This window comes from Ipomoea triloba, chromosome 10 (assembly GCF_003576645.1).
Source record: "Ipomoea triloba cultivar NCNSP0323 chromosome 10, ASM357664v1".
Classification (NCBI taxonomy): Eukaryota; Viridiplantae; Streptophyta; class Magnoliopsida; order Solanales; family Convolvulaceae; genus Ipomoea; species Ipomoea triloba.
This window is the reverse complement of record NC_044925.1, coordinates 23699693-23713266: the sequence shown is the minus strand read 5'-3', so window position 1 is coordinate 23713266 and position 13574 is coordinate 23699693. Positions and strand designations below refer to the sequence as shown.

General features: G+C 39.7%; 2 protein-coding genes across 3 annotated transcripts; one reads left to right on the top strand and one right to left on the bottom strand.

Annotated features, from left to right (window-relative positions):
* Positions 1-1966: 1966 nt before the first annotated feature.
* Positions 1967-6201, top strand: LOC116032141 (putative E3 ubiquitin-protein ligase LIN). The gene is made up of 7 exons (XM_031274566.1): positions 1967-3259; positions 3489-3621; positions 3718-4688; positions 4761-4902; positions 5000-5254; positions 5544-5853; positions 5943-6201. Exons 1-7 carry the CDS (start codon positions 2202-2204, stop codon positions 6053-6055), a joined length of 2982 nt encoding a protein of 993 aa, XP_031130426.1. The 5' UTR covers positions 1967-2201; the 3' UTR covers positions 6056-6201.
* Positions 5291-11069, bottom strand: LOC116032140 (protein argonaute 2). 2 transcript variants are annotated; one of them, XM_031274565.1, is made up of 4 exons: positions 10908-11069; positions 10271-10794; positions 8896-10048; positions 6480-8300 (listed from the first exon to the last, which is right to left on the bottom strand). In XM_031274565.1, exons 2-4 carry the CDS (start codon positions 10776-10778, stop codon positions 6851-6853), a joined length of 3111 nt encoding a protein of 1036 aa, XP_031130425.1. In that variant the 5' UTR covers positions 10779-10794; positions 10908-11069; the 3' UTR covers positions 6480-6850. The 2 variants fall into 2 exon arrangements, with proteins under 2 accessions (XP_031130424.1, XP_031130425.1); XM_031274564.1 differs by lacking the exon at positions 10908-11069 and having other exon boundaries at positions 5291-8300; positions 10271-10884.
* Between the last annotated feature and the right edge of the window lie 2505 nt (positions 11070-13574).

Below are 13574 nucleotides of genomic sequence, written 5' to 3'. Positions count from 1 at the left end.
GGGCGGGTGCGGGGGAAGGTATCCCCGCACCCGCACTTATATATATATATATATATATATATATATATATATATATATATATTGTACATGTACATGTATATGTATATGCATGTATATATATTCACACACTTGTATTACTAGTATTCATTTATTATATAAGTTTATATATCTTTTATAATTAAAAATGAATAATGAATTAAACTTCTTTATGAGCTAGTGCCTCAAGGATTCAATTGAATTATCATCTCATTGTCTTATTTTTTTGTTTATGAAAATTGAAAAGGAACAACATAAATAACATAATGAGCAAACACTTATAGAACTTGTACTACCAACACAATTTTAGTTTCAATTAAAGACTAACATCATTGGCTCTTATTAAATTTTAGAGTTATGTTCAAACTTATAAAAAGAATATGAATCCATGCGATAATTAGAATTGTAGTATAAATTTTTTATTAGATTTAAGTGTAATATTAATAATTAGAGTTGCGGGTTGGGTATTACTCGCACCCGCAAAATCCCCATGGAGGCGGGGATGGTGTAGGAATTTCATTACCCGCGCGAGTGCGGGGAGTGGGTTGGGAATGCAGGTGCGGGGGCGGGTGATATATCCCCGCACCCACCCCGCCCCATTGCCATCCCTAGTGTGTAGACACAATATTTCAAGGATTGGTAGACTAGCCTTTCCTATTCTTTGTTGTGTCTTTCTTATATTTTACTCAAAGTGCCAGAAATGAAGACATACATTCCCTTGGTATGGTCCCCGCTTGGCTTATCTGTTACATGTAGTTCCATCATCTTATACCGGAGAAGTAATTTTTAATTATTTTTACATATCATGCATTATTTTGTTAAGATATGAAAGCATCTAAAATTTACATTTCATTATTTACTATGAGTGTAAGTTGTTGAGTATGTCTCATATGTTATAGAAGATGATAAGTGCGGGATTATAACCGAACAAAGTGAGTTCTCTAAGTAGGTTATCAAAACACAATATACAATTTTACAAAACATTGTAAAAAACTTTCAAAATAAACTATGTTAATTAATTAGTTATTGTAGTATTGCATTGGAAGTGTAGAAGGAATCTTGGAAGCCTTAGTTAGGGTACTAGGATGTCCCACTCTGCTATGGAGATCATGTGCACTTCAGCTTCTATACGAGCTGTTCTTTTGTCTGAACACTAGGGCAGACGTCAATAGAGGATAGCCACATTCTTTCTGCATTTAATGGATGAGAAGGGATGTGTGGCCGGATTCGTAAATAAATATAATCTATTGAGAATGGAAGGGACAAAAATTTGAGGTGGTTTTTTTGTGCCATTTCACATCTGGCAATTTGCAATCCACCAATGGCATAGTGGGCATTCAATCCAAACCCAAACCACAATACAAACAACCTACTTTCCATACCACATGCAATCCCCACTTCCCAACAATAATGTGCACGGGAGAACCAAGAATAGATTGGCTTGCAATTTTTTATTTTTTAATATAGGTTGTAAGTTTAATTTTATGTCAATATCGAGATAAAAAAAATAATAGCGTAGTTATTCGTTAAGATATTTTTGAATTTGAATGATTTTAAGATTATCAATATTTAAATATAATGAATGTTACTTGTATTTGTTTCAAATCGGGTTAGCACTACTCGAGAAGGTTTGCCTAACTTGGTCTAATATATCCGAATTCAAATGAAGGGTACTTAAACATGTCTTGAAACCATTTAATATATTTAATAAGAAAAAAAAAGAGACAAATTCACATAATTTGGTCTAATATATAATCAAGCAAGAATTACATAATACAATCAAGTAGGGTTGTAAACGAGCTGAGCTCGACACAATTATGAAACAAGTCGGCTTGAGCTCGAAGTTGACCGAACTCAAGTTGAGCTTTTATAAGACCAGTTTTAAGCTATCTAAACTAGACATAATTCAACATTGTGAGAGCTCTGGCATGAAGCCTGGCGGTTAGCAAGTAGTAACTACTTTGAGCCAACCGGTGGAGATTTTTGCCGTTTGAAAGGGGGTTTTTTTTAACAAGAGAGCACTAACTGTCAAGATAGTTATTGGGAAACCAGTCACTAATTCTTGTCCTCATTTCTGTGGCTTTGTCTTTCACCTTCATTCCCCACTTGTGCACTCAGAGAATGTCAATACAGAAGCCATTCCACATCTCCCCTCTCTCCCATCAATGGCGTCTCTGCAACAACTCCTAGCGGAAGAAGGATTCGAGGGCGGAAGGGCTCTCAAAACTCGAAGCAAAGTCGAGTTCAGAGCAAGAGAATCTCAAGACGAGTCTGTCGTTTTGCCTATCTACATCTGCCATGACAGAAAAAGCTCGGATTTTTCCAAGCAGAGGAGCAAAGGCTCTTCCCTTTATTCCTCCTCGTCGAGGAGGAGGAGGAAAAGTTTGGAGTCGGGGATATCGAATCCATGGTCGAATGCTGAGACAGTTGCAGGCAGGGATAATGAGCCTGCAATTGATGAAGTTGCAATTAGAGCAATGGTTTCTATACTGTCTGGCTATGTTGGAAAATACCTGAGAGATCAAAGCTTTCGCGAGGCGATCAAGGGCAAATGCTATGCGTGTTTCATGAGGAACAAAACTGAATCTGACAATCCCATTTTCGCGAATTTAGAGATGGCAATCGAGAGTGTTGAGAGCTTAGCAGCCAGGCCTAATGGCACCAAGAAAGAACTGGAAGTGAAATCCCTGCAGAATTCCATCAGTCTCTTAACCATTGTAGCTTCTTTGAACTCTGAATCTTCAAGAAATGGCTCAACTTGTGGAATCCCCAATTCCCATCTCTCTGCTTGTGCACAGCTCTACTTATCAATCATCTACAAGCTGCAGAAAAACAATAGAATTTCAGCCAGGCATCTCCTGCAAGTATTCTGCGATTCGCCTTTCCTCGCGAGGACTTGCCTTCTTCCTGAGCTCTGGGAACACCTGTTTCTTCCACACCTCCTGCATCTCAAGATTTGGCACACGAAGGAGCACGAATTCTTGTCGAGCTCGGGCTATGCTGACAAAGAGAAGAAGATGAAAGGATTGAGAAAGCTGTACGATGATCAAACGAATGTTGGCACACAACAGTTTGCTCTGTACTATAAAAAGTGGCTAAAAACTGGGGGTGAACCCCCACCTGTTCCTTCAGTGCCATTACCTTCAAGATTCAGCTATGCAACAAGGAGGAGGAAATCCTCAGACTCTTTCACTTCCCATTCATCTACAAACAACAAATCACTGTAAGTTGGAGCTGTAATGAGTATAAAACTGATAGAATTAGTAGTTAAAAATTGTGTTAGGATGAAACACTTACCACTACAGCGTCACATTTTAGAAAGGCAGGGTGCTGGACTTGGCCCTTCGGGCCCTCTGCCCAACAATCCCCTAGCCACCTGGTGTTGGACTTGGCCGTTCAGGCCAAGGGCTTAACGAATTGTATGCTAACTGGTAATTGTAATAAACTTGAAGATATAAAGCTGTTTTCGGCCCCATCGGAGAGAGTCAGGCCTTGGATTTTGATAACACAAATGGAAGTTTCAGCAATCCATGGGATTCTGCAGAAGCTAATGGAGATGGCATTAAGCATTGCAATTACACTGAAGTGAGTAACCAAAGCACTCTTAATTTCCTAATCTCATCAAGACTTTCAAATCTGTAATTCAATTTTCTTCTAAAAAAAAAAAATTCCTGTCTCCAGAAAGGAGATATTGTTGTTCATAGAAGATCAAGAAGTCAAAGCTACAGAAAACCAGAAGCTGAGTTTCAGGCTGAGACTAAAAAATCAGACTACTTTCGGTTCTTCACCTGCCAAAGTCAAACAAAAGGTTGCTTGGTAAATGGAAACTACATGGATGGAGATGTTTCATGTGAAGAAAATATAGATTTCTTTGCTCCAGACAGTCTAGGTGAGGCGATTTCCACAATCTGCTCCTCAGACAGCCTAAGTGACTGTGAAAACGCGATCCGTTTGCTGGCCAAAACCTGGCTAGATTATGATGGAGATCCCAAAATGGAAAGTGAATTATCCAAGAGACCAGTCATTGAAGGCATAATGGAAATCTTATTTGCTTCCAAAGATGACGAGATTCTTGAGCTAGCAGTCTCAATCTTAGCTGAACTGGTAACTAGGAAAGAGATGAACAGGCAGGTTATACTGAACTCAGATCCTCAGCTTGATATCTTCTTGAAACTATTTAGAAACAGCAGCCTTTTTCTCAAGGCAGCAGCTTTACTTTACCTAGTGAGACCAATGGCAAAGCAGATGATCTCACTGGAATGGATTCCCTTAGTCCTTAGAGTACTCGAGTTCGGGGATCATGTACAGACCTTATTTGCAGTTCAATGCAGTCCCCAAATGGCAGCATACTACTTTCTCGAGCAACTTCTCTCGGGCTTCGATGAAGACAAGAACTTGGAGAACACCAGGCAACTCATCACACTTGGAGGGCTAGGTCTGCTGGTGAAGAGGATGGAAACCGAAGATGTTTGTGAGAAGAACAAAGCTGTTTCCATAATGTATAGATGCATTCGAGCCGATGGAAGCTGCCGCCATTACTTGGCTAGAAGCTTGAACAAAGACTCCTTTCTTCCTCTTCTTCTGGCTAGAGAGGAGCAGAGATATCAAGGGGATGCCTTTGCTTTACTCACAGAGCTGCTTTGCCTTCACAAGTAAGCACAATTATTCCCCCCTTTATAATCTTTCTTATTTCAGTCCGGGCTTACCTGAATGATTTTCTGCAGACAATTCCAGAGAACAGAATTCTTGAATGGACTGATGAATGGATGCTTGAACACCATGCATATATTGTTAGTCTATCTCCAGAGAGCTCAACCCGAGAAACGACCCGTTATAGCAGCAATTATGTTGCAGCTTGATCTTTTGGTGAGTCCATTTTCAGCTTACAGATACAGCATATGAACACTAAAATGCCAAGAAGTTGTTTCAATGAGATCCTCATGTACTTTCAGTCACCCTGCAGGGAGATCCAACAGTTTGCAGTGTATACAGAGAGGAAGTATTAGAAGAAATAATCAAAGCACTAGACTGTCAAGTGTTCAATGAAAGTGTCCAGGAACAATCCACCAGAGCTCTCCTGATTCTCGGGGGGCGATTTTCCTACACCGGAGAGCCAGTGGTGGAGCAATGGGTGTTAAAAGAAGCAGGCTATGATGACTTCTTGGTGGATTCTTATTACAGAAACTGCTCATCCATCTCTGATGAATACATGCACCAGGTATTATTGTATAATTCCCTCCTTCAATAAACAGTGTTTTGGGTAGAGCCGCAAAGGCCTGAAGGGTCAAGTCCAGCACTAATAGCTAGGGGATTGTTGGGCGAGGGCCTGAAGGGCCAAGTCTAGCACCAGGTGGCTAGGAGAATGTTGGGCAGAAGCCTAAAGGGCCAAGTCCAATACCATGACTCTTCGCTACTAGTTATAGTTTTTGGCGTAGTGTTAAACGCTTGATCCTAACACAATGTTTTTGTGGAAAATGTTCAAGCTCACTGATCTTTTTGGTTCTCAGAACAAATGTGATGAGTTGATGGAAGCATGGCAGAGGAAAACAGCAATGGTGCTGCTCACCAATGGAAACCAGAGACTGGTGGCAGCACTTGTGGATTCCATAGCCAATGGGATCCCTTGCTTAGCCAGAGCAAGCCTGGTAACTGTTTCTTGGATGAGCAATTTCTTCCATTCCATTGAAGACACAAGCCTTCAATCTGCAGCATCCTCAATCCTAGTCCCTCTGCTCACCCAACTCTTAAACCATAAAAACTCCCTTGAAGAAAGACTCCTCTCCTCATATTCATTACTTGGTCTCGCAAAGAATTCAGGCAAGTAAAGTTCATTCCACCCACATTCACTCTTCAAATGAAATAGCAGTACCGGATTAAAAACCGAGTTTTTCTTCTTCGTTTTACAGAATACATTTGTAAGTTGACAACTTCAGACAAGGAGCTAATGACTAACCTTCACAAACTGTCCAAGGTTTCCAGGACAGCAAAAGAACTTACCTCAATTCTCTCAAGAGCCTGAGATTCTGCCCCACTGCATCTTTAAATGCCTGTACAAGTCTCTATGTATAAAAGGTAGTTATGATTCCTGTAGAAACCATTGCTTATTTGGCAATTGGCAACATTGAATTAATAATAATAATTATAATAATAATATTTCAAAAATCATTTTCTTCCTCATTGAGAAAAAATGCAGATTTGGCACAGGCACTGCACAAAAAATGCTCACAGAATGCACCACCCTTGAACAGTAATTGCACCCTTAGTTAGAATGGGAGATTAAAGCTGCTGCGGTTTCACCATTCTTTCTAAAAGTGAAAGATAGGCAAATAAAAAAGCTGACACAATTTAAAGACAATTATTTCACACAATCACAAAAACCAAATTCATAAAACAACACAAACAAGTCCAGTTCACCAACACTGGACAAACAAAACACAACATCCTTCAACAACAACCACAATTTTATTCTCAAAAAAAAAAAAAAAACAACCACAATCCAATGCAGTACAAACACAACCGTACTGCCAACAAAAACCAACAATTGTCAAATGCAGTACAAACCGACAGTACTGCCCACAACAACAACAAACAACAATTGTCAAATGCAGTACAAACCAACAGTACTGCCCACAAGAACAACAACAAAACAAAACACAGCAAAAACTACACAGAGGTGTCTGGTGAAAAGCTTTCACCAGACACAGCACACCTTCCTAAGCTATGAATCCCATTAGATTCACGCACAAACCATGTATGCGCAATGGGAAGGTCAGGCCATCTCCACCCCACGATTGGTGTCTGATGGGCGCACCCATCAGACAAAGAACATGATGTCTTTCAGGTCTGGGTGGAGGTTGTAGAATTGCTGTTGGAATGACAATCCAGCAGAGGATGATGACGACGACGATGATGCAGCAGCAGCAGAAGCAGCAGTGAACGGCGAGACAGATGGTTCCCTCTCCTTGACCACCTCCTGGAACATGCGCCCCCTGTAAGCGACGAGATCAGCATAGTAGACCGGGGGGACCAGGGACACAGCTTTGGCACAGCGGGCGAAGGTGAAGCACAGGTCATAAATCAGCTTCTGCAAGCTGTCAGAGGTGAAACGATTCTCGTCCCACAGAACATAGTAGTGCGTCGGCTTGCTCGTCCCAAGGCCTCCATAGTGACTGCACAGATAAAAATCAAAGTCACTAGGATGGACAACCTTTGTGTCCACAACTGTTCCAGGAGGCACATTGCCTGTGGCTCCTCCATCTCTCCTGTTCTCGGGGAACAGGCGGGTGCTGTGCCTCTTCTGTGCAACAACCAGGGTGATCGGAGGCTTATATCCCTCAACATAAACAGACTTCATCAGATCAATCAGCTCTTCATTCAGCACCATATCAAACTGACCCTCACTTACACCATCACGGAAGACCACAATTCTCGCAGGTTTCACAGAGTTCATCTCAGCATAAGTGCGAACAAGATCTGCACACATGCTCCCAAAGTTAAGAATCCTTTCAGTTCTGTGACTCTGCGGGCACACTCTAGCAGCATAGCAATTCGCTGCAGGCCAATTGACAGTGGCAACAACCGCGGCTATGGATGGACACAAAAAGTTCCGCGCAGCAGGATGATTGACATCAGCTCCAATGAACATCACATGCTCTTGACCACGAAAAGGAAGCCTTTCAACAAGCTCGAAATTGCTACCTCCCAGCTTAGCATTAATCTTCTTGCACAGATTAGCGAGATCTTGGTCACGCCCTTTGTTGAAAACAGTGGTCAAGAAGCATTGTGTCACTACCCCAATCTGTGTCTCTGAAACCCACTTCACATACTTGTAGCCAGCATGCTTCCCAGCCATTGCACACAGGATAATTTGCAGTTTTCCCTGTGCTTTCCTTCTAGCTTCCTCAACCACACGCTTAAAGAGATTTTCAACCTTGCTGACAGAGTTGAGATCATACATGCTAGCCGGGAGATAAACCAGGGGCTCTTCCATGGGGATCCCCATATTTCTGCAACGCTGTTTCAAGTTGGCCACAAAATCCTGGGGCCTCAGCCTGTTCCTATCAGAAGAAGTAAAATCTAGCAACGCCCATCGCTCAACTGGCGTGCCATTAACAACAGATTTCCCAACAAGGTTCCACTGGCATTTGTCATTGATAGGGACCCTGTTTGAACCACCAAGCTTCACTTGAGGGGGAGGAAGTACTCGGCCTGTAACCGGTGTCATGCGCATATCAACTTCAATTCCAAAGTTTCTACTTACCTCCCTGTCATAAGCAAGTAAAAAGGTAAAAATTTAGCAATATTTTATCTCTTTTTCCAAGTAACAAGGACAATAAGACACTGATGTAAATATGATTTGATTTAGAAAAACATTAAGTTACAATCTCCTTAGAAACATAATACACAACTAAGATTTAATATATTGAACTTTACCTATCTAATGAATACCCTAGAATCCATTAACCTAAAAACAACTATATATGCACAAAGAAAACTCTTAACAATTCATTTTAGGTATAAAAATTTGAATGTATGCATATAGAGATATTGAAAGCAATAATCTTAGATGCTAACATGGTATCAAAGCTTGTTTGGTCCACTCTAGACTTATATTTAGTCTAAAAATATGGGCTAAAAAGTGTGGTTTGGCCTATGTGCAACTTGAGTGCCCTTTGGTCTATGAGCAACTTATGTGCAACTTGAGTGCCCTTGGCTGAATCTTAAATTCTAACAAGCTATAATCTCCCTAGAACTAAAATTTAATACATTGAATCTATTAAGCTGAACCTACAACTAGAGATGCACAAAGAAAATACACATAGAGATATTGAAAAACAATAATATATATATATTTCATACCCGCAAGGTCCATCCTGAGCCTGAACCATTTCATTAATTGCAGCCTGCCTTATATGTGGTCCAGGAAGTGATAGCTTCTTCAAGAAAAGGCCAGAATCACGATCCAAATTCTCCTTTGGAAATATTTGCCCTCCAACTAAGATACAGAACTCCATAGGCAAAAACCTGCCCCTCCCAATATCCAAAGAGGGAATATCTGGGTAAGCAACCTGCTTCCCATATCTATCCCTGAAGTAGTCAACAAGATAGGATACTTTGGATGGATCATCCCCATCAGGAAATGTTATGTCTCGTGTCCTTTGCTGGGTTATTTTGGATATGATGTATTTCTGTTTGCTTTTGCGGTGAGTCACATGTACTTTCAACCCACTCAAAGCATTTTCAACCGCTTTCCTGAATCTATCAAATTGATCAACTCTGAAACCTCCAATATATTCGCGAAGGAACTCCAAGACAGGCAATGGCTTGCGAAATGCCAAGACCGAGTAGTCAAGACATAAAGCAAGACCTTGTGAGGTCGGCTTCAGGCTATGTTGGTAGCCTCTGTGAGCTGCAATACCATAGTGAAGATCATCTTCTTGCCGGTAATCACGGGAGAAATAGTACTTCCCAACAGATATCCTGGTTCTTGAAGGATTGTCTTTCATCACCAAATCCATGGCCTGAAGAATCTCACGGGGTATGTGAGAGAGGGTTCCACTCAAGTAATCCTTGAGCTTTGAAAGCTTTAGGTCAGCAACATGCTTGATGGTGAACATATATGTTCGAGTCCTGGAACCATCTCCAGACAAAACCACCTTGAATTCTCCAGTAGGTAGTTGAGCTGCACTGAAAATGTTTTTCTCTCCATCATAAGCAGTCATGTCCACAGGAAACTCATCAGGATTATCAGCAAACAGTTGTTTCTTGATCATTTCAAGATCAGATTTTAAAATCGTCTTCTTGGTCGGCTCATTCTCAACTTTAACTTGCTTGACATCCACATCGTAGTGGAATATGGTTGAATTTGGATTGAAAGCAACTGGAAAATGGTTAACAAGCAGATTGATTTTCCTGGTTGCAACGGTTCCAACACCTGGCCTTTTGATTGGTGCAAGCTTGTTCTTGGAACCTTTAGGAGGAGATGACTGCCTCACGCCAGCCTCAACAGGTACTGCAAAACAAGAAAAAGACATGGTTTTAGGGAACAGGTTGATGATTGCCACACTATCACAGAAAATGTATTCAATAGAATAGGAAAAAAACATAACAGAGCGCATAAGAGATATGTTTCTATTTGCATATATAAAAGTAAAATTAAACTTAGGAGAGATAAACTCAAATACAGAGATTAAAAAAAAAGAAAAAGCAAATAAATGTGTATGAAAAAAAATACCAGGAGGGATAGCAGCTGGTTGGGGTTGAGACTGAGACTGAGGCTGAGTAGGAGGAGGAGAAGAAACCATGGATGGACCCCATGGCCTTGGTCCTCTGGTGGGACCCACGCCAGGACCGCTGCTCTGCTGAAGTTGGGGACGATGTGCCCCACCCCAAGCACTACCGGGTTGCGGTTGCTGCTGCGGCTGAAACGGTGCCCGCTGGGGCCCACCCCAGGCGGGAGCGCCACTACCGCCGCCACCAGACTGCTGCAACGGTGCTCGCTGTGGCGGACCCCACGCGCCACTACCACCGGGCTGCTGCTGTCCTCTCCAAGCAGCCCCGCCAACCGGATTCACCGGACCCTGCTGGTGAGGTCTCGGATCCCCACCTCCCCGGTAAGATCCGCCTCCACGTCCACCCCGGCCACCGGAGCCGGCAAAACCTTGTTCGCCTTGACCTTGTTGACCTCGACCGCCGCCGCGACCACGGCCTCCACCACGCCTCCCACCATTTCCGCCTTCCATATCCGCACTCAAATAACTAAAATACAAAAACAACAACAAACTTTATTTTCTTAGCTCAAATGTGTCACTATCAGCTGAAAATCTGAAAGTTAATGCGCATTGATGAAGATCAAAGGTAAAGCAAACTACTCATTTATACTAAAAGGAATCTCGCTGAAAATGACGAAAAAGGGTTCCTTAGCCTTAGGCCCCAAGCATCGACCTCTGATTTGCTAAAAGAAATGTTTGCAAACAAGAATAATCATGAAAATTCTAGAAAGACCCATTGAAAACGCGTTGTGAGTTGGGTCACGCAGACTGAGAGTGGAAGAAGATACGGTGACTGTTTGGGAAGACGGATAAGCAAACAAGGGAACGTCATAACGCTGACAGAGATACCCACCAAATGGCGATGTGCCACGTGCATAAAGATACAGGATACGGAGTACGGACACTACATTGACTTGACGTTTACCCTCCACAATGTTAAAACGGGTGGTTACACTAAAGTTAAAAATGATGATGTCATGGTACGGTTCCTTAGACGATAAGTTGGTTTTTTTTTTTTGAAAAAGAAGATAAGTTGGTTTAAAAGCAATAGTAATAAATTTTTTAGAGTTTTTTTTTGTAGGTTGATTAAGAGAAAGGAAAAAAAATTGAAATATATATATATTTTTTAAAAAAGGCCACTTTTACATGCTCAATATGGTGCTTGCAATGTATGTGCCTACAAGGGGCACATATTGTGCTCAAAGCGCAAAAATGGATTTTTTTTTCTTTTCTCTCTTTGCACATGTCATACTAACAATCAATATTTACAAGAAAAAAAATTGTGTAAAAATTACCATCCCTATTTATCAAAAACACATTGTCCAAATTTTTCTACTGCAAACAACAGTAAACAAATAAAAACCTCTAATGAATTTCTCTGAGCCAAATGTACTTTGACCCACTCACCCTCTTACTAATCGTGTTTTAGTTGTTATATGCTGCTTTCAGTTATTGCCATGAAAATCTCTCCCCCCCCCCAAAAAATACCCTCCCAAAAAAAAAAAACCGTAATTAATGTGGTAAAAAAACCGTAATTAATGTGGTACAAGCTAAAATGTTGGATTAACAAATTCAGGAAGCTCATTGGGCCTTAAGCCCAATCTAAGACCTAGACCAAGTTGAGGAAGTTATTGGGCTCATACCCAACCTAAGACTAGGCCCAAAGTGAAGAAAGTTTATTGGATCTTGGGACATGCCCAAATTAAGTAAGGTCATTGGATCTTAATCCCAATCTAACACTGGCCCAAATAAAGAAGTCTGTTGGGTATTACCCCAATATAAGACCAGCCCAAATTAGGAAGATGTTGGGCCATAACCCCAATTTACTACCATGCCCAAATCATGAAGTCGTTAGGCTTTAAGCCCAATATAAGGCCATGCCCATGTTGAGGGATTTCATTGGGCCTTATGCCCAAGATCAGACCCAAAATGAAGATATCTGTTGGGACTTAGGCACAATTAAGGCCAGGCCCAAACTGAGGAAGTTGACAAATGTTTTAATTCAGAAAACTTATAGAAATTTACCAACTTTTGAAACTCTGGCATTGCAAGTTTTTAGTCCAAATAAAACATTTGATAATCAAAAAACAATTCGTTTTCAATGCTACCCAAAAAAAAAAAAAAAGTTATTTACACTTTAGGTCCATAAATTTGGTAACGTTCCCAGAATTGAGTCACTTATATTTTTTCAGAGAAAAATTTGGTAAAATCTCACTAAGTTGTGTTACGTGACTTGTAACTAAATAAGGTTTTTAGACAAAAATAACATTTTTTATTTTTTAAGAGCATGTCATATAAATAGACATTTTTATTCATAAATTTTGGCGCAAAAAGGTCTTGTGACAAAACTCAATATAATATATATATATATATATATATATATATATATATATATATATATATATATATATATATATTTTGAGATAAACTCAATATAATATATATTTATATAAAACATTTTAAAGTGCCAGTCGTCGGCACCCATGACTCCTAAAGTGCAAATTGTGTACCTCTAATAGCAATTGCCAATTTTCATAATTATTCATGCATCAATAGTAAAAATGTTATCAAATTTGTATAATCAATAATGTTAATAACTTATATTGAAAATAAGAAACTCATGAAAATAAGAAACTCATAAACTCATGACATCAATCTCGACCACTAAGCTAAACTTAAATGATTATTCAATTTTTACAAAAACAAAATTATGATTTTTTATTTTTATAAAAAGAAAAACAAATTATAGCATTTGTATATTTAGAAAAGAAATTGAGAATTTTCAAACTTTCAAAATTTACGAAAAATGAAGAATTTTTCAATATTTAGCAATAGGAAAGAAAAGAAAGAAAGAAAGTGTATGAACAATATCTATATTTTTCAATTTTTTTTTTCACAAAATTGGAAAACAAACTTAGTTTGTTTCCAAATGAAAAATACAAATTTTTTTTCCCAATTTTGTTATTTTGGTTATCACATTTTATAGTAAGGATTAGATAAAAGAGATGAGATTACCTTCAAAGCCCAAAAGCAGATTTGAGAAGTTCAAGTAACAATAACCAATACACTACCTCCTTAGAATCGATTGCTTTGCTTTAAACTGAAAGAAAGACAAAAGAGGCTAGTCAAGAGAGATCAATAGAGGAAAGACAAAATTAGAAAACATTTTTATTTTATTTATAAACATAAAACATAGTTCTCACTTCACAATTCGTTCTTGTTGGCTCCAAAATTTTATAATAGATATCAGAGAAATGAATACCTTCA